The following is an 18,396-nucleotide window of genomic DNA, read 5'->3' on the forward strand; positions in this document are numbered from 1 at the left end:
TTCCTGGTAGTCTATTGATGATATTTCCTGGTAATATATTGCTGATATTTCCTGGTAATCTATTGATGATATTTCCTGGTAATATATTGCTGATATTTCCTGGTAATCTATTTATGATATTTCCTGGTAATCTATTTATGATATTATTATTACTCTGGATACTATCAGGTACTTACAGTAGGCCTGTGTTAGGATGGAGGACCCAGCAGTCTATCTTGTTGGTGTAGATCAGCAACAGTTACAACAGTTACAACAGAGTCAGTCGATCAGGTGTAGTTGGTTGTATACTCTTGATATACTTCTAGATAGCACCTTTTTTCTAAGAATGTAGCCTAGGCCTACAGTGGAGGTGACAGAGAGGACTGGATCCAGTGTGATATTGACAAAATATACAACAGACAGAAGAGGAAAATGGTAACACTGGTTAGGGGAAAATACGTAACTTCCTTAATACATAACGAATTTGGCCAATAGCAATAGATTAAATCGACTCATGAGCCCTCAAAGGCAAACACGCCTCAAACACAGGGCAAAATGCCCAGAAACGAACCCATCTGAGTATAAACTGCAGTACTCAGTACTACATATTACCTCAAGAACAGATCTTACAGAATAATGAGAGCGGCATCCTAAAAGGACCTTCCCCTGGCCTCACCTGGCATTAACCATTCCCGTTTAAACAGGTACATTTTCTCTCCAGCGAGGCACAGAATAAAATTGTATGAAGCCGATTCTATGTTTTCAAAGGGCACACGGTAGCACACTGAGTGATTGTTAATACAATATCAAGGTAGAGTGATTGGCAAACTTTATTTCATACTCTTTTCTGTCCGTCTCAACTGTTTTAACCTCATCTCAGAATGAACTAATACTTTTAATCGGCAATCACAACTATTGAGTCTGCCATCTTTTTTGATAGGATGCTATTAATCATATCATGCAAAGCCTTGTGAAAATCGGATTTTGTGTTACAGTCAAAAGAATAATCCATTTTGGATAATTCCAACAGCAACAAATCCATTGAGCTGTGACAAAGTGGGTTGGGGACAGGGGACTGCAGTTTGAGACTACGAGGAGTGATTTGATATGATAATATGACTATGAATGCATCCAAAATGCGTCCCTATCCCCTATTTATTGCACTACTTTTGACCAGACCCCATGTAGAATAGTGTGCCATTTGGGACACAAACCAGTTCTTCCCATGGGGTGGAACAGTGAGTGGGAAATATATTACGTTGCAGGTTTGCAGGAAATCAAGCCTAGCTACTGCCTATTAGCATGTCCATAAAATATTCAGAGTCAGAGCATACCCTGCACTACACACACACACACACACACACACACACACACACACACACACACACACACACACACACACACACACACACACACACACACACACACACACACACACACACACACACACACACACACACACACACACACACACACACACACACACACACACACACACAGTATTAACTCTGGAAGTTGGATAATGAAAACCAGCTTGTTGACTCTCCTCCGTGTCACATTCTATTGGAGTCCAGCGTGAACGAGGCAACCCTCCCCAGACTACCACCTGTGTATCGTTGTGTGTTTTCAAATTCGACTCCTCCCCAACTGTGATTTCCCTCTCTGCTTTATTTGAAATAGACCCCTCTCTCCCTCCCTCGCTCTCTCTCTTTCCCTCTCTTGCTCGCGCTCTCTTTCTCTCTCACTCGCTCTTCCTCTCTCTGTTTCTGTTTCCTCTCTCCCGTTTAGTAGTTAAGGAAACTGCTTCTCTACCAGGTCTAACACAGTAAGCTGCAGCCCTACTAGGTCTAACACAGTAAGCTGCTTCTCTACCAGGTCTAACACAGTAAATTGCTGCTCTACCAGGTCTAACACAGTAAGCTGCAGCCCTACCAGGTCTAACACAGTAAACTGCAGCTCTACCAGGTCTAACACAGTAAGCTGCTGCTCTACCAGGTCTAACACAGTAAACTGCTGCTCTACCAGGTCTAACACAGTAAGCTGCTTCTCTACCAGGTCTAACACAGTAAGCTGCTTCTCTACCAGGTCTAACACAGTAAGCTGCTTCTCTACCAGGTCTAACACAGTAAGCTGCAGCCCTACCAGGTCTAACACAGTAAGCTGCAGCCCTACCAGGTCTAACACAGTAAGCTGCTGCTCTACCAGGTCTAACACAGTAAGCTGCTTCTCTACCAGGTCTAACACAGTAAGCTGCAGCTCTAGTCAGTGCAGTAGACATCAACCTACTCGTACTACACTGTATGACTACAGGATCTACTCAGGTCTTATCTACAGGCTGTGCTATGATGCTATGACACAATGTAAAGGTGTGTGTGTGTGGTCGTACATACACGTGTGTGTGTGTGTGTGGGGGGGGGCTCTCTATATTGAGTGTAAGCCATCTGGTGAGTAGGTGAGGATATGAGTTAAGACCAGAGTACAGCGCTATAGCTATGATGCTATCTATCTAGTCACTACTGTGTCTCTTTGACTGCTTGGTTGTACAATAAGGATTTAACCTTATTTAACTTCTATGATCTATTTTTGTTCTTAGTAGTGGTTGTCACCATTCTGAACTCTTATTAGTCCTTCTCAAGAGTTCAACCTGTCATAGGGTTGTAATGACAAAGAGATGGCTGATTTTATCTCATGTCAGGGTTCCGCTGCTAGAACTGGGTCAACTATAGAAATGGATTTTTAAAAGACTGGAACACTCTGACTGGTACACTCTGTGGCTCTGAACCTTTTCAGTCCTAACCCAGGTTGTGTATTAGTAGTGATTAGAACATGACTGATTGACTGATATCATGTTATCAAGTGAACTTCAGTATGTACAGAACTGAATCTTGATGGTCTGATGTACTGTTCTGACTGACTGCATTTCCCTGTTTATTTCAGGGTTTCATCGGAATGAAGAGATGAAGGCCATAGACATTCTGCCCATCCTTAAAGAAAAGGTTGCCTTCATATCAGGTGAGAAACACGATGTCTCTGATCCATGTCGACCATTCTATATGGTCTGTAGAATGTCATGGGAACACACACACACACACACACACACACACACACACACACACACACACACACACACACACACACACACACACACACACACACACACACACACACACACACACACACACACACACACACACACACACACACACACACACACACACACACACACACACACACACACACACACACACACACACACACACACACACACACACACAGCCTCACATGATTCACTGCAGCTCTGCATTTACTACAGAGCACTGGGAATAGGCAGCACATTATGGTGGGAACAACAGCCTACAACACAACACAGGGAAACATCAGGCAGGCAAGGCTTCCTCTGCAGGGAGATGTAGCTTCAGCTAAGCTGTGAGTTGAGCTGTCTGTGTGAACCGTGCCATGACCCTGACCTGCTGTGACTTACTGCTGACATGACTTAGTCATGTCAAGACTCATAACTCCTATGATCTATTTTTGTTCTTATTAGTGGTTGTTCTTATTAGTGGTGGCAAGCAGTCTTGCCTCCAACTAAAAGCTATAAAGTATTTTTATTTTAATTGTATTTTAATTTCACCTTTATTTAACCAGGTAGGCTATTTGAGAACATCTCATTTACAACTGCGACCTGGCCAAGATAAAGCAAAGCAGTGCGACCCAAACAACAACACAGAGGGATAAACAAACGTACAGTCAATAACACAATAGAAAAAGTCTATATACAGTGTGTGCAAATGAGATAAGATAAGGGAGGTAAGGCAATAAATAGGCCATAGTGACGAAATAATTACAATTTAGCAATTAAACACTGTAGAGATAGATGTGCAGAAGATGAATGTGCAGGTAGAAATACTGGGGTGCAAAGGAGCAAAAAAAATAAAAAAAAAAATACCAGTATGGGGATGAGGTAGTTGGATGGGTTATTTACAGATAGGCTATGTACAGGTGCAGTGATCTGTGTGCTGCTCTGACAGCTGGTACTTCAGTTGCCGGTATTACGATAAGAGTCCATTATACTGTAAAAGGTGAGGACAACTAGCAGGATTTGTAAATCCCTGTTTAGTGGTTATCTGTTGTTGCGTGTTTCTCATGGTCCTGGTTCATGTGTTCCCCAGGTGGCCGAGATAAACGTGGGGGTCCTGTCCTTACCTTCCCAGCCAGGAGTAACCATGACAGAATACGAACAGAGGACCTCCGCAGACTCATAGCCTACCTCGCTGGTATCCCCAGGTACTGTTTCTTATACATAAATAACTGAACACACTGTTGAACCCAGCCTGGCCTCCTTTCCCTGCACTACACACACACACACACACACACACACACACACACACACACACACACACACACACACACACACACACACACACACACACACACACACACACACACACACACACACACACACACACACACACACACACACACACACACACACACACACACACACACACACACACACACACACACACACGCACCATATTAACTCTAAAAGTTGGATAATGAAAACCAGCTTGTTGACTCTCCTCTGTGTCACATTCTATTGGAGTCCAGCGTGAACGAGGCAACCCTCCCCAGACTACCACCTGTGAATCACTGTGTGTTTTCAAATTGAACTACTCCCCAACTGATTTCCCTCTCTGCTTTATTTGAAATAGACTCTTCCCTTTAAGCAGCCACCTCTCTGTGCAGCTTTAGAGGGAATATTATACTCCAGCCCTCAGCCTGGTGCAGTACCGTTACCACTGACTGTTGATATAGTTTACTCAGTATACAGTATGTGTGTGTTTCTGTATGCGCTTGCATGTGTCTGTCTGTATGCGTGTGTGTGTGTGTGCGTGCGTGCGTGTTTGTAGTGTAGTGCAGTGCAGTCCAGGGCTGTATGTAGGTTAGACTCCCCCTGGGCCTCTCTCTGTAGGGGCTGATGACGCCAGGCAGGCAGAGCAGAGCAGAGGAGAGCACAGCGGAGTGGGTCACTTACTAATAACTAACTGCAGATAGATATTCTCAGGTCATCTCCTTTTCGCTCTCTCTCTCTCTCTGTGCTGTTTAGCTGCAGGCAAGCTTCTCCTCTTCTCTGTCTGTTTTCAGTGTTATTGGATACTAGCCTAGAGGCTGACTAGTGGTTAGGAAAACAGTGTAGGGGATCTGGTGCGGGCTGCATCCGGAGAGAAGGGGCGTCGGTCTGGACTAGGACGTGGGAGGCGTGGGCGGTTGGCTTGCAGAGTTGCTAGTGGAACGTTACCACGGCAAGACTGTCTGTGCTGTCCACTCAGCAGGAGGGCAGTTTTACGCTCTCTTTTATACACAGAAACAAACTCTCGCTCTCACTTTATCTCTCTCTCACTTTGTATTTGGCTCTCTCTCTGGTTCACTCGTTCTCTCCCACTGTTTTCTTATGGTTTCTCTCTGGGAGACGGCTGGGCTGGTCTTTTCAGAGAGTGAAGTCATAGTGATTTAGTTCAGAGCACAGGGCCTCCTTCTGCGCTGTGAGACACTCAGGTTAATCCTTAAACACTGGGGATATCCTTTTATGGTGCTTTTGCAACGGGACACTTTTGGTAAGCGAGTCATTGAACATCTCAACGGTTACATTTTATTACATTCTTTCTGAGGCACCTGGTGAAATACATTTTCACCACCCATTTCATTTTCATTTGAATATTTGCAATAGTTTTTTGTCATGGAAGTAAAACAAAATATTTGAGTGGTGATTTGTGAATTTCATGGCTACTTGTGGTTGTTGTCTTGGTTTGTCTCAGTGAGGAGGTGAGCAGACATGGCTTCACGGTCATCGTTGACATGCGAGGCTCTAAGTGGGACAGCATCAAGCCTCTGCTGAAGATCCTGCAGGAATCCTTCCCTTCCTGCATCCACGTCGCCCTCATCATCAAACCAGACAACTTCTGGCAGAAACAGAGGACCAATTTTGGGAGCTCCAAGTTTGAATTTGAGGTAGGTCCACCCGGCATCGTCTCTTGTGATGGACATTCATACAGAATCATTTGAGCGAGCAAGCTACCTAGCGCGAGGTTGCCTTATGGGTTCTGAGAATGGTACTATAGCAATATGACTCAACCGCTTTGAATCTATCCTCAGATGTGGATCTTTTCCCAAAAGTGTCTGAGGAGATTGTATGTCTTAATCATCTTTAGGCTATACTGAGAATATGTTTGTAGTCTCTGGAGTTGAGGAAATTAGTTTGCAATGTGAATGTTTTTCTTCAAATGAATTGATTGCCTTCAACTTGAATTAAAGTTGTGTATAAGTGTTCCAAGATGTCGTTATGAGCCCTAGGAAGTGTTGTGTGGAATTGGAAAGGGACATTAAAGCTGTGACAGAGAGAGTCCTGTGTGGGTAGGAAGCTGGAGCTGTTCAATTTAGTTCTGACCTATTTAGAGTGGAACATGGATATATGGGCCTCAGAGAGAGCAGAGTCTCAGTAAAGAGGGCAGTCTGATGAGGGACATCCAGATTGGCGTTAATCTGAGCCCACTGCTAAAGAATACACAACGTACACATGAATGGGCTTTAAAGAGCTGTGGATACTGCATGTGTTGATGTTATCTCATAGAGATTTGATGTGTTATGACTGGTAACATGGCTGCAGCTATAATTCCTGGAATGTTTTTGCCCACCTTTTCAAGTGAACATTGGACGTAATAGATCTGTTCTTGACCACTCCTCATAATCCACGTTTAATTATGTTGGTTCTGAAATTTTGACTCACAGTGATATTCAGTTGGTTTAGTAACGTGATAGTCATTAATAATAATATCTGCATCTCGGGCGTCTCATGCATCAGGGTGTACTTCAGTGCGTCGCTCCCGAATGACGTGTCATAAAATGATTTTCTGTTTCTCGGATCTCCTTCCATAATTTCCTCACAGACTGCTGATTTTCTGCCCTTCTTCCTCACAGACTGCTGTTTATCTCCTTCTTCCTCATGCTGTTTACATTTCCCTCCCCCCTTTTCCTCACAGACTGCTGTTTATATTAGTGTCTGAACCCTCCCCTCACAGACATTTACATTTAAGTCATTTAGCTCACAGACTGCTGTTTATATTAGTGTCTGAACCCTCCCTCTTCCTCACAGACTGCTGTTTATATTAGTGTCTGAACCCTCCCTCTTCCTCACAGACTGCTGTTTATATTAGTGTCTGAACCCTCCCCCCCCTCTTCCTCACAGACTGCTGTTTATATTAGTGTCTGAACCCCCCTTTTCCTCACAGACATTTTTTAAGTCCCTTCCTCACAGACCGCTGTTTATATTAGTGTCACAGACTGCTGTTTATATTAGTGTCTGAACCCTCCCCCCCCTTTTCCTCACAGACTGCTGTTTATATTAGTGTCTGAACCCTCCCTTTTCCTCACAGACATTTACATTTAAGTCATTTAGCAGACGCTCTTATCCAGAGCGACTTACAAACAGACTGCTGTTTATATTAGTGTCTGAACCCTCCCTCTTCCTCACAGACTGCTGTTTATATTAGTGTATGAACCCTCCTTCTTCCTCACAGACTGCTGTTTATATTAGTGTCTGAACCCTCCCTCTTCCTCACAGACTGCTGTTTAAATTACAGACTGCTGTTTATATTAGTAAACCCTCCCTCTTCCTCAGACAGACCCCTCCCTCTTCCTCACAAACTGCTGTTTATATTAGTGTCTGAACCCTCCTTCTTCCTCACAGACTTTTTATATTAGTGTCCTCACAGACTGCTGTTTATATTAGTGTCTGAACCCTCCCTCTTCCTCACAGACTGCTGTTTATATTAGTGTCTGAACCCTCCCTCTTCCTCACAGACTGCTGTTTATATTAGTGTCTGAATCACAGACTGCCCCCCTGTTTTTATATTAGTGTCTGAATCCCCCCTTTTCCTCACAGTGTTGTTTATATTAGTGTCTGAATCCCCCCTTTTCTTCACAGACTGCTGTTTATAATAGTGTCCCCCCTCTTCCTCACAGACTGCTGTTTATAGTAGTGTGTGAATCATCCCTCTTCCTCACAGACTGCTGTTTATATTAGTGTCTGAATCCCCCCCCCCTTTTCCTCACAGACTGCTGTTTATATTAGTGTCTGAACCCTCCCTCTTCCTCACAGACTGCTGTTTATATTAGTGTCTGAACCCTCCCTCTTCCTCACAGACTGCTGTTTAAATTAGTGTCTGAACCCTCCCTCTTCCTCACAGACTGCTGTTTATATTAGTGTATGAACCCTCCTTCTTCCTCACAGACTGCTGTTTATATTAGTGTCTGAACCCTCCCTCTTCCTCACAGACTGCTGTTTAAATTAGTGTCTGAACCCCCTCTTCCTCACAGACTGCTGTTTATATTAGTATCTGAACCCTCCCTCTTCCTCACAGACTGCTGTTTATATTAGTGTCTGAACCCTCCCTCTTCCTCACAAACTGCTGTTTATATTAGTGTCTGAACCCTCCTTCTTCCTCACAGACTGCTGTTTATATTTGTCTGAACCTCCCTCTTCCTTACAGACTGCTGTTTATATTAGTGTCTGAACCCTCCCTCTTCCTCACAGACTGCTGTTTATATTAGTGTCTGAACCCTCCCTCTTCCTCACAGACTGCTGTTTATATTAGTGTCTGAACCCTCCCTCTTCCTCACAGACTGCTGTTTAAATTAGTGTCTGAACCCTCCCTCTTCCTCACAGACTGCTGTTTATATTAGTGTCTGAATCCCCCCTTTTCTTCACAGACTGCTGTTTATATTAGTGTCTGAATCCCCCCTTTTCCTCACAGACTGTTGTTTATATTAGTGTCTGAATCCTCCCCCCCTTTTCCTCACAGACTGCTGTTTATATTAGTGTCTGAATCCTCCCTCTTCCTCACAGACTGCTGTTTATATTAGTGTCTGAATCCTCCCCCCTTTTCTTCACAGACTGCTGTTTATATTAGTGTCTGAATCTTCCCCCTCCTTTTCCTCACAGACCGCTGTTTATATTAGTGTCTGAATCCTCCCCCCTTTTCCTCACAGACTGCTGTTTATATTAGTGTCTGAATCCCCCCTTTTCCTCACAGACTGCTGTTTATATTAGTGTCTGAACCCTCCCTCTTCCTCACAGATTGCTGTTTATATTAGTGTCTGAACCCTCCCTCTTCCTCACAGACTGCTGTTTATATTAGTGTCTGAACCCTCCCTCTTCCTCACAGACTGCTGTTTAAATTAGTGTCTGAACCCTCCCTCTTCCTCACAGACTGCTGTTTATATTAGTGTCTGAATCCCCCCCCCTTTTCTTCACAGACTGCTGTTTATATTAGTGTCTGAATCCCCCCTTTTCCTCACAGACTGTTGTTTATATTAGTGTCTGAATCCTCCCCCCTTTTCCTCACAGACTGCTGTTTATATTAGTGTCTGAATCCTCCCTCTTCCTCACAGACTGCTGTTTATATTAGTGTCTGAATCCTCCCCCTTTTCTTCACAGACTGCTGTTTATATTAGTGTCTGAATCTTCCCCCTCCTTTTCCTCACAGACTGCTGTTTATATTAGTGTCTGAATCCTCCCCCCTTTTCCTCACAGACTGCTGTTTATATTAGTGTCTGAATCCCCCCTTTTCCTCACAGACTGCTGTTTATATTAGTGTCTGAACCCTCCCTCTTCCTCACAGACTGCTGTTTATATTAGTGTCTGAACCCTCCCTCTTCCTCACAGACTGCTGTTTATATTAGTGTCTGAACCCTCCCTCTTCCTCACAGACTGCTGTTTATATTAGTGTCTGAACCCTCCCTCTTCCTCACAGACTGCTGTTTATATTAGTGTCTGAACCCCCCCCCCCCCCCCCCTTTCCTCACAGACTGCTGTTCCTCTGAACCCTCCCTCTTCCTCACAGACTGCTGTTTAAATTAGTGTCTGAACCCTCCCTCTTCCTCACAGACTGCTGTTTATATTAGTGTCTGAATCCCCCCTCCAGACTGCTGTTTATATTAGTGTCTGAACCCCCCTTTTCCTCACAGACTGTTGTTTATATTAGTGTCTGAATCCTCCCCCTTTTCCTCACAGACTGCTGTTTATATTAGTGTCTGAATCCTCCCTCTTCCTCACAGACTGCTGTTTATATTAGTGTCTGAATCCTCCCCCCTTTTCTTCACAGACTGCTGTTTATATTAGTGTCTGAATCTTCCCCCTCCTTTTCCTCACAGACTGCTGTTTATATTAGTGTCTGAATCCTCCCCCCTTTTCCTCACAGACTGCTGTTTATATTAGTGTCTGAATCCCCCCTTTTCCTCACAGACTGCTGTTTATATTAGTGTCTGAACCCTCCCTCTTCCTCACAGACTGCTGTTTATATTAGTGTCTGAACCCTCCCTCTTCCTCACAGACTGCTGTTTATATTAGTGTCTGAACCCTCCCTCTTCCTCACAGACTGCTGTTTAAATTAGTGTCTGAACCCTCCCTCTTCCTCACAGACTGCTGTTTATATTAGTGTCTGAATCCCCCCCCTTTTCTTCACAGACTGCTGTTTATATTAGTGTCTGAATCCCCCCTTTTCCTCACAGACTGTTGTTTATATTAGTGTCTGAATCCTCCCCCTTTTCCTCACAACTGCTGTTTATATTAGTGTCTGAATCCTCCCTCTTCCTCACAGACTGCTGTTTATATTAGTGTCTGAATTCCCCCTACAGACTGCTGTTTATATTAGTGTCTGAATCTTCCCCCTCCTTTTCCTCACAGACCGCTTTTATATTAGTGTCTGAATCTCCCCCCTTTCCTCACAGACTGCTGTTTATATTAGTGTCTGAATCCCCCCCCTTTTCCTCACAGACTGCTGTTTATATTAGTGTCTGAACCCTCCCTCTTCCTCACAGACTGCTGTTTATATTAGTGTCTGAACCCTCCCTCTTCCTCACAGACTGCTGTTTATATTAGTGTCTGAACCCTCCCTCTTCCTCACAGACTGCTGTTTATATTAGTGTCTGAACCCTCCCTCTTCCTCACAAACTGCTGTTTATATTAGTGTCTGAACCCTCCTTCTTCCTCACAGACTGCTGTTTATATTAGTGTCTGAACCCTCCCTCTTCCTTACAGACTGCTGTTTATATTAGTGTCTGAACCCTCCCTCTTCCTCACAGACTGCTGTTTATATTAGTGTCTGAACCCTCCCTCTTCCTCACAGACTGCTGTTTATATTAGTGTCTGAACCCTCCCTCTTCCTCACAGACTGCTGTTTAAATTAGTGTCTGAACCCTCCCTCTTCCTCACAGACTGCTGTTTATATTAGTGTCTGAATCCCCCCCTTTTCTTCACAGACTGCTGTTTATATTAGTGTCTGAATCCCCCCTTTTCCTCACAGACTGTTGTTTATATTAGTGTCTGAATCCTCCCCCTTTTCCTCACAGACTGCTGTTTATATTAGTGTCTGAATCCTCCCTCTTCCTCACAGACTGCTGTTTATATTAGTGTCTGAATCCTTCCTTCACAGACTGCTGTTTATATTAGTGTCTGAATCTTCCCCCTCCTTTTCCTCACAGACCGCTGTTTATATTAGTGTCTGAATCCTCCCCCCTTTTCCTCACAGACTGCTGTTTATATTAGTGTCTGAATCCCCCCTTTTCCTCACAGACTGCTGTTTATATTAGTGTCTGAACCCTCCCTCTTCCTCACAGACTGCTGTTTATATTAGTGTCTGAACCCTCCTCTTCCTCACAGACTGCTGTTTATATTAGTGTCTGAACCCTCCCTCTTCCTCACAGACTGCTGTTTAAATTAGTGTCTGAACCCTCCCTCTTCCTCACAGACTGCTGTTTATATTAGTGTCTGAATCCCCCCTTTTCTTCACAGACTGCTGTTTATATTAGTGTCTGAATCCCCCCTTTTCCTCACAGACTGTTGTTTATATTAGTGTCTGAATCCCCCCCTTTTCCTCACAGACTGCTGTTTATATTAGTGTCTGAATCCTCCCTCTTCCTCACAGACTGCTGTTTATATTAGTGTCTGAATCCTCCCCCCTTTTCTTCACAGACTGCTGTTTATATTAGTGTCTGAATCTTCCCCCTCCTTTTCCTCACAGACCGCTGTTTATATTAGTGTCTGAATCCTCCCCCCTTTTCCTCACAGACTGCTGTTTATATTAGTGTCTGAATCCCCCCCTTTTCCTCACAGACTGCTGTTTATATTAGTGTCTGAACCCTCCCTCTTCCTCACAGACTGCTGTTTATATTAGTGTCTGAACCCTCCCTCTTCCTCACAGACTGCTGTTTATATTAGTGTCTGAACCCTCCCTCTTCCTCACAGACTGCTGTTTATATTAGTGTCTGAACCCTCCCTCTTCCTCACAGACTGCTGTTTATATTAGTGTCTGAACCCCCCCTTTTCCTCACAGACTGCTGTTTATATTAGTGTCTGAACCCTCCCTCTTCCTCACAGACTGCTGTTTATATTAGTGTCTGAACCCTCCTCTTCCTCACAGACTGCTGTTTATATTAGTGTCTGAATCCCCCCCTTCACAGACTGCTGTTTATATTAGTGTCTGAACCCCCCTTTTCCTCACAGACTGTTGTTTATATTAGTGTCTGAATCCTCCCCCTTTTCCTCACAGACTGCTGTTTATATTAGTGTCTGAATCCTCCCTCTTCCTCACAGACTGCTGTTTATATTAGTGTCTGAATCCTCCCCCCTTTTCTTCACAGACTGCTGTTTATATTAGTGTCTGAATCTTCCCCCTCCTTTTCCTCACAGACCGCTGTTTATATTAGTGTCTGAATCCTCCCCCCTTTTCCTCACAGACTGCTGTTTATATTAGTGTCTGAATCCCCCCTTTTCCTCACAGACTGCTGTTTATATTAGTGTCTGAACCCTCCCTCTTCCTCACAGACTGCTGTTTATATTAGTGTCTGAACCCTCCCTCTTCCTCACAGACTGCTGTTTATATTAGTGTCTGAACCCTCCCTCTTCCTCACAGACTGCTGTTTAAATTAGTGTCTGAACCCTCCCTCTTCCTCACAGACTGCTGTTTATATTAGTGTCTGAATCCCCCCCTTTTCTTCACAGACTGCTGTTTATATTAGTGTCTGAATCCCCCCTTTTCCTCACAGACTGTTGTTTATATTAGTGTCTGAATCCTCCCCCCTTTTCCTCACAGACTGCTGTTTATATTAGTGTCTGAATCCTCCCTCTTCCTCACAGACTGCTGTTTATATTAGTGTCTGAATCCTCCCCCCTTTTCTTCACAGACTGCTGTTTATATTAGTGTCTGAATCTTCCCCCTCCTTTTCCTCACAGACCGCTGTTTATATTAGTGTCTGAATCCTCCCCCCTTTCCTCACAGACTGCTGTTTATATTAGTGTCTGAATCCCCCCCTTTTTCCTCACAGACTGCTGTTTATATTAGTGTCTGAACCCTCCCTCTTCCTCACAGACTGCTGTTTATATTAGTGTCTGAACCCTCCCTCTTCCTCACAGACTGCTGTTTATATTAGTGTCTGAACCCTCCCTCTTCCTCACAGACTGCTGTTTATATTAGTGTCTGAACCCTCCCTCTTCCTCACAGACTGCTGTTTATATTAGGGTCTGAACCCCCCCCTTTTCCTCACAGACTGCTGTTCATATTAGTGTCTGAACCCTCCTTCTTCCTCACAGACTGCTGTTTATATTAGTGTCTGAACCCTCCCTCTTCCTCACAGACTGCTGTTTATATTAGTGTCTGAACCCTCCCTCTTCCTCACAGACTGCTGTTTATATTAGGGTCTGAACCCCCCCTTTCCTCACAGACTGCTGTTCATATTAGTGTCTGAACCCTCCTTCTTCCTCACAGACTGCTGTTCATATTAGTGTCTGAACCCTCCTTCTTCCTCACAGACTGCTGTTTATATTAGTGTCTGAATCCTCCCTCTTCCTCCAGACGGTCATGGTGTCTCTCGAGGGCCTGACCAAGGTGGTGGACCCCTCCCAGCTGACGTCAGACTTCGAGGGCAGCCTGGAGTACGACCACGACGAGTGGATCGATGTGCGCGTGGCCTTCGAGGACTTCGCCGGCGATGCCGCCCGGGCTTTGGCACGGCTGGAGGAGCTGCAGGAGACCCTGGCGCAGCGCGACCTTCCGCGCGACCTGGAGGGTGCACGGCGCCTTATGGAGGAACACGCCTCGCTCAAGAAGAGGGCCACCAAGGCCTCGGTGGAGGAGTTGGACACACAGGGACGCAGGCTGCTCCAGAGACTTCAGCAGGGTAGTGTCACCCCTGGAGGCTACACTAACCGTGGCGGCGGGGGAACGGATGCTAACGATGGGCTCACAGGCCACCCAGATGCCCACAACTTGGTGCCCAAAGTAAGCGCTCTGCTCGACAAGTTGCATGGCACACGCCAGCACCTGCAGCAGCTGTGGCACATGCGCAAGCTGAAACTGGACCAGTGCTTCCAGCTGCGGCTGTTTGAGCAGGATGCAGAGAAGGTATGTTATGTACTAACTACACACTACTTTGACTTTTGTGTTCATAGAACAAGGCTTGTTTCTATTCAAAGGAATCCCATTTTAGTCCATATCTCTCATCCTTGCATTCATAACTAGAAAGAAAGCATCCCAAGCTCACCAGTGAAGTCTGGATTTGCACTGAGAATATTACTTCATAGCAAACAGAATGGGATAAGTATCTGCAGGAGTAATGATGCTTGTTTGCAGTATACTGTAATGGCCCATAGCCTGTCAGTGTGCATAGACCCAGCTACAGTTATATGGATGTCATGCAGCTATCAGCCAGATGGTGATGTGACGCCTCCCTGCTGTGGAAACAGACATGTTTGTCAGTTAGTCAGAGCAAAGCTTTAATCTCCCCACCACCACCTCCTCTTCCTCCTCCTCTTCCTACACCACCACCTCATCCTCTTTCTCCTCCTCTTCCTCCCCAGGCATGTCATTATTGTCCCCGGTTATTGAAGCGTGTCTCAGAGGTCAAGTTGAAATGGTAGCTGTCACGCTGACGTTTCTTGTCATGCTGGCTAAAGGTCCCTCCAGGGTGATACCAACCTCGACCAGCTGTCTGGCGTTCCCAGTGGCAACATCACGAGTCTATGCAGTATGACAACATGACACTAGGGTCAGGCGGACACACAGTTCAATACAGTGGAGAGTGGAGTCATTCCATCTGCCTTCCTGAGAGTCCAAACATCCATGTCATCAGCCTTTAGCCCCCCTCCCTCTCTCTCTGTCTCTCTCTCACCCCTCCAGAGCTGTAAGATACAGTACCTGCTTATAGAGATCTTCTTCTGTGTGCTTGTGCCTGCCTGTGTGCGTGTTTGTGTGCCCATGGCTGTGTGTGTGTCGCGCCGCCCACAGATGTTTGACTGGATCATGCACAACAAGGGCCTGTTCCTGACCAGCTACACAGAGATAGGAGGGAACCACCAGCATGCCGGGGAGCTGCAGACTCAGCACAACCACTTTGCCATGAACTGTATGGTAAGAATACACTCTTCTACATTATTGATTGAATAAGTGGTGTAACCCAATGACCATAAACTACTGTACCCCTCAGCTTTGTGTTAAAATACGTCGAAGCTTATTGATAGTCATCTATAGTGTATTTATAAACTATAAATCTATAGTTGAATTATAGTCACCCCCCCCTCTTAAAAGGGCCACATAATGATGGGTTAAACTTAACAGTCCTCCCAGTACCTACCACATGCAGTGTGAGGTTGAGACAAGCCGTCCATCTCCTGCCTGGGTGTGTTTGTGTCTGTCTGTCTGTCTGTCTGTCTGTCTGTCTGTCTGTCTGTCTGTCTGTCTGTCTGTCTGTCTGTCTGTCTGTCTGTCTGTCTGTCTGTCTGTCTGTCTGTCTGTCTGTCTGTCTGTCTGTCTGTCTGTCTGTCTGTCTGTCTGTCTGTCTGTCTGTCTGTCTGTCTGTCTGCTAACTGTCCTGACCCTCCCTGGCTGCCTGCAGGTTTAAAGGCCCTAGCTGTGTTCTGTAGGAGACGATGATAAATCACTTGGTCTCTCTGCCCTCTCTCCCTCTCTTTCTCCACTTGTCCTTGCCCTCTCCTGTGCCTTGCCCTGGCTGTTAGTAGTCAGTACAGGGCCCTAGTTCCAGACCCCATCTACTCTCTGTTGCTCATGGGGCCAACCAGGGAAAAATGACGGCATGAATTGAAGCACTAACTTTTTGTTTTACTGTATTTTTGGGATCCTCTAGATTTTCTTGAGCAGATGTTCTTTGGGCCTGAACATAAATACAAATCATTTCTAGACTACAAATTGACTGCAAGAAGCCCAAACAGATATCATTTTTGACTAAAACATAAAAATGTCAAACCTTGCTAACATTTGTATATGATCACATCTCTCTATTATGCGTGGAAACTCTTGGGAACAGATTTCCTAAATTACAGTCACTTGGAACAAGTTTCCTGGTGTTTTTACAATTTTTTATGTTTAGCAATGAATTCAGCCCTCAAGGTGCCCGTTGGGGAACTCTAGATTGTATGGTGGTCTAATACTGTAAAGTACACTTACACTAAGTACACTTACACTAAGTACACTTACACTGTATGACATTGTTTCCTTGGACATATTCCTCTATTCCAGGGGTTCCCGGCAATTCTATACATTTTGCCATGTCTAATATGTATTCATGTGATATTTGAGTGACAAAAAAATTACAACAATATCTATGGGTTGAAAAAAACGAAATTCTAAAAACGTTGTCATGGGCTAGTTGATCTGGACATTTCTGACGAGTTGTAAATATCTCTAAGGTCTGCAATGACTGACAAGAGGAGCTGATGATGCACTACCCAATTTCCAAATGGCACCTTTTGCATTCTACTATTACAACTTTCAAGTGTAATTTTAAATCCGGACTGAGTTCATATTTGTATTTTGTATTTAGTTTTTCTGCTGACTCCTCGCCCAACAGTTTGGGAACCACTTCTCTATACAATTAAATGTTATCTTCTTATCATTTAGTATGATCTTGCTTCTAGAGGTTTATCGAGTTATTTTGTGCTGAGCCAGCCTAGCTTGTTTTGAGAAGCAAACAGACAGACAGGCCCCATTGAGGCAGGGGGATCACCAGACCCAGCCCTGGTCACAGTCACACAGGCATTATTGTGCATGACTTAGCCATCAGTGTGCAGTGTCAACAATAGGCAGGGGGACTCTGAAACAGAGGGACTGACGCCTCCTTTTCCCCAGGATGCCATGCTTCCTGTTGACTTGAAAGACTATGTGACTGCCTGGATCATATTTGGGAGGTAGAGCTAGTTGCTGATGATGATACTGTGAGGGTAAAATATGTGTGTGTGTTTGAAAGGGAAGATTATCACAATGGCTGGTGCTGGGGCTGATGATGATCATCTATGATTATGTCATTTGTAATATGCAAATGAAAGGTATGGAGATGTGATGGTAATCTGCCCCCTATGGTGTTGTTGTAATATTGCACTCAATGGTTCCACTTTGGGGAGGAAGGTGCCCTTGACTATTGACAGAAATTCAAAACCAGTTCAATAGAAAAGCAGATGGCCATCCGATAGCGGCACAATGGAAGCCTGTTTGAAACACATAATGGAAATGGTAATGCTAGAATGGACAGGTGATGTCATTGTGGCCTAGTCTCCTAGTATCTCCTCTCTGTGTGAATATTAGAACAAGGTAAATATTAAATAAAAATAGACTTTCTGTCATGTTCCTTATTTTGGAGAACGCTAGCCAGTAACCCCAGGTGCTTCCTGTTCAAGACATTCTCCCCTCTCACCCTCTCAGAGTCTATGAGCCTAGGTGTGTCCCCCAAATGACACTCTATTCCCTACATAGTGCACCACTTTTGACTAGAGCCATATGGACCCAGGTCAAAAGTAGTGCACTATATAGGGAATAGGGTGCCATTTGGGACTCAGACTTGGGTTATTGGCATATGCCAAGTCCTCCATTACTGTGTCAGTCTCATTGATTAGTTGTTCCTGTTCCATCCTGATCCTATCTCCTATCTGTAATGTTGTCTGTTTGTTTACAACTGGGAGAAAATGGAAACACTATCATTATCATGTTCACGTGTCGGACCAGTCCCTTTGGCATAGACAAATAACTCTTGATTGCATTTGTTTTGAATTCCCCAAGTCTGGGATGTGGAGATGGAAAGCGGCCACACTTCATATCTTTGCCATGCAAAAATGGGCTTTGTGACAGCAGTATAAGTGCCAGTATTTTCCTCTGTGGACTGGACCCTCCCTGCTCTAAGTGCTCAGTATGTGTGATGCTTGAGTTCTGTGGTATGCTGCTATGTGGGTAAGCCTTGGTGGTGTATGTAATGTGATCAGTCAATGGATACTATGCAGAGGCCTGGCCCAGTGTTTACTTTCCCTTTAACCCGGGTCCTCCAGGAGTTTTACATTAGGCCTGCCCTCTGTCTAGCTCC

The 18,396-nt window shown here is 44.7% G+C and overlaps 1 protein-coding gene across 6 annotated transcripts in view; it reads left to right on the forward strand.

Annotated features, from left to right (window-relative positions):
* The window catches only part of LOC124004764 (triple functional domain protein-like), a 139,931-nt gene that overhangs the window by 45,255 nt on the left and 76,280 nt on the right, over positions 1 to 18,396 (forward strand). For 5 of the 6 annotated variants that reach the window (XM_046313532.1, XM_046313534.1, XM_046313537.1 and 2 more), the window contains 5 exons: positions 2,917 to 2,991; positions 4,149 to 4,263; positions 5,796 to 5,988; positions 13,887 to 14,435; positions 15,318 to 15,440. In XM_046313532.1, coding sequence (XP_046169488.1) covers positions 2,917 to 2,991; positions 4,149 to 4,263; positions 5,796 to 5,988; positions 13,887 to 14,435; positions 15,318 to 15,440 — 1,055 coding nt within the window. Of the gene's footprint in view, positions 1 to 2,916; positions 2,992 to 4,148; positions 4,264 to 5,050; positions 5,595 to 5,795; positions 5,989 to 13,886; positions 14,436 to 15,317; positions 15,441 to 18,396 lie in introns of those variants that run through there. The other variant, XM_046313535.1, reaches the window with a different exon arrangement.

Source organism: Oncorhynchus gorbuscha, linkage group LG19 (assembly GCF_021184085.1).
Source record: "Oncorhynchus gorbuscha isolate QuinsamMale2020 ecotype Even-year linkage group LG19, OgorEven_v1.0, whole genome shotgun sequence".
Taxonomy (NCBI): domain Eukaryota; kingdom Metazoa; phylum Chordata; class Actinopteri; order Salmoniformes; family Salmonidae; genus Oncorhynchus; species Oncorhynchus gorbuscha.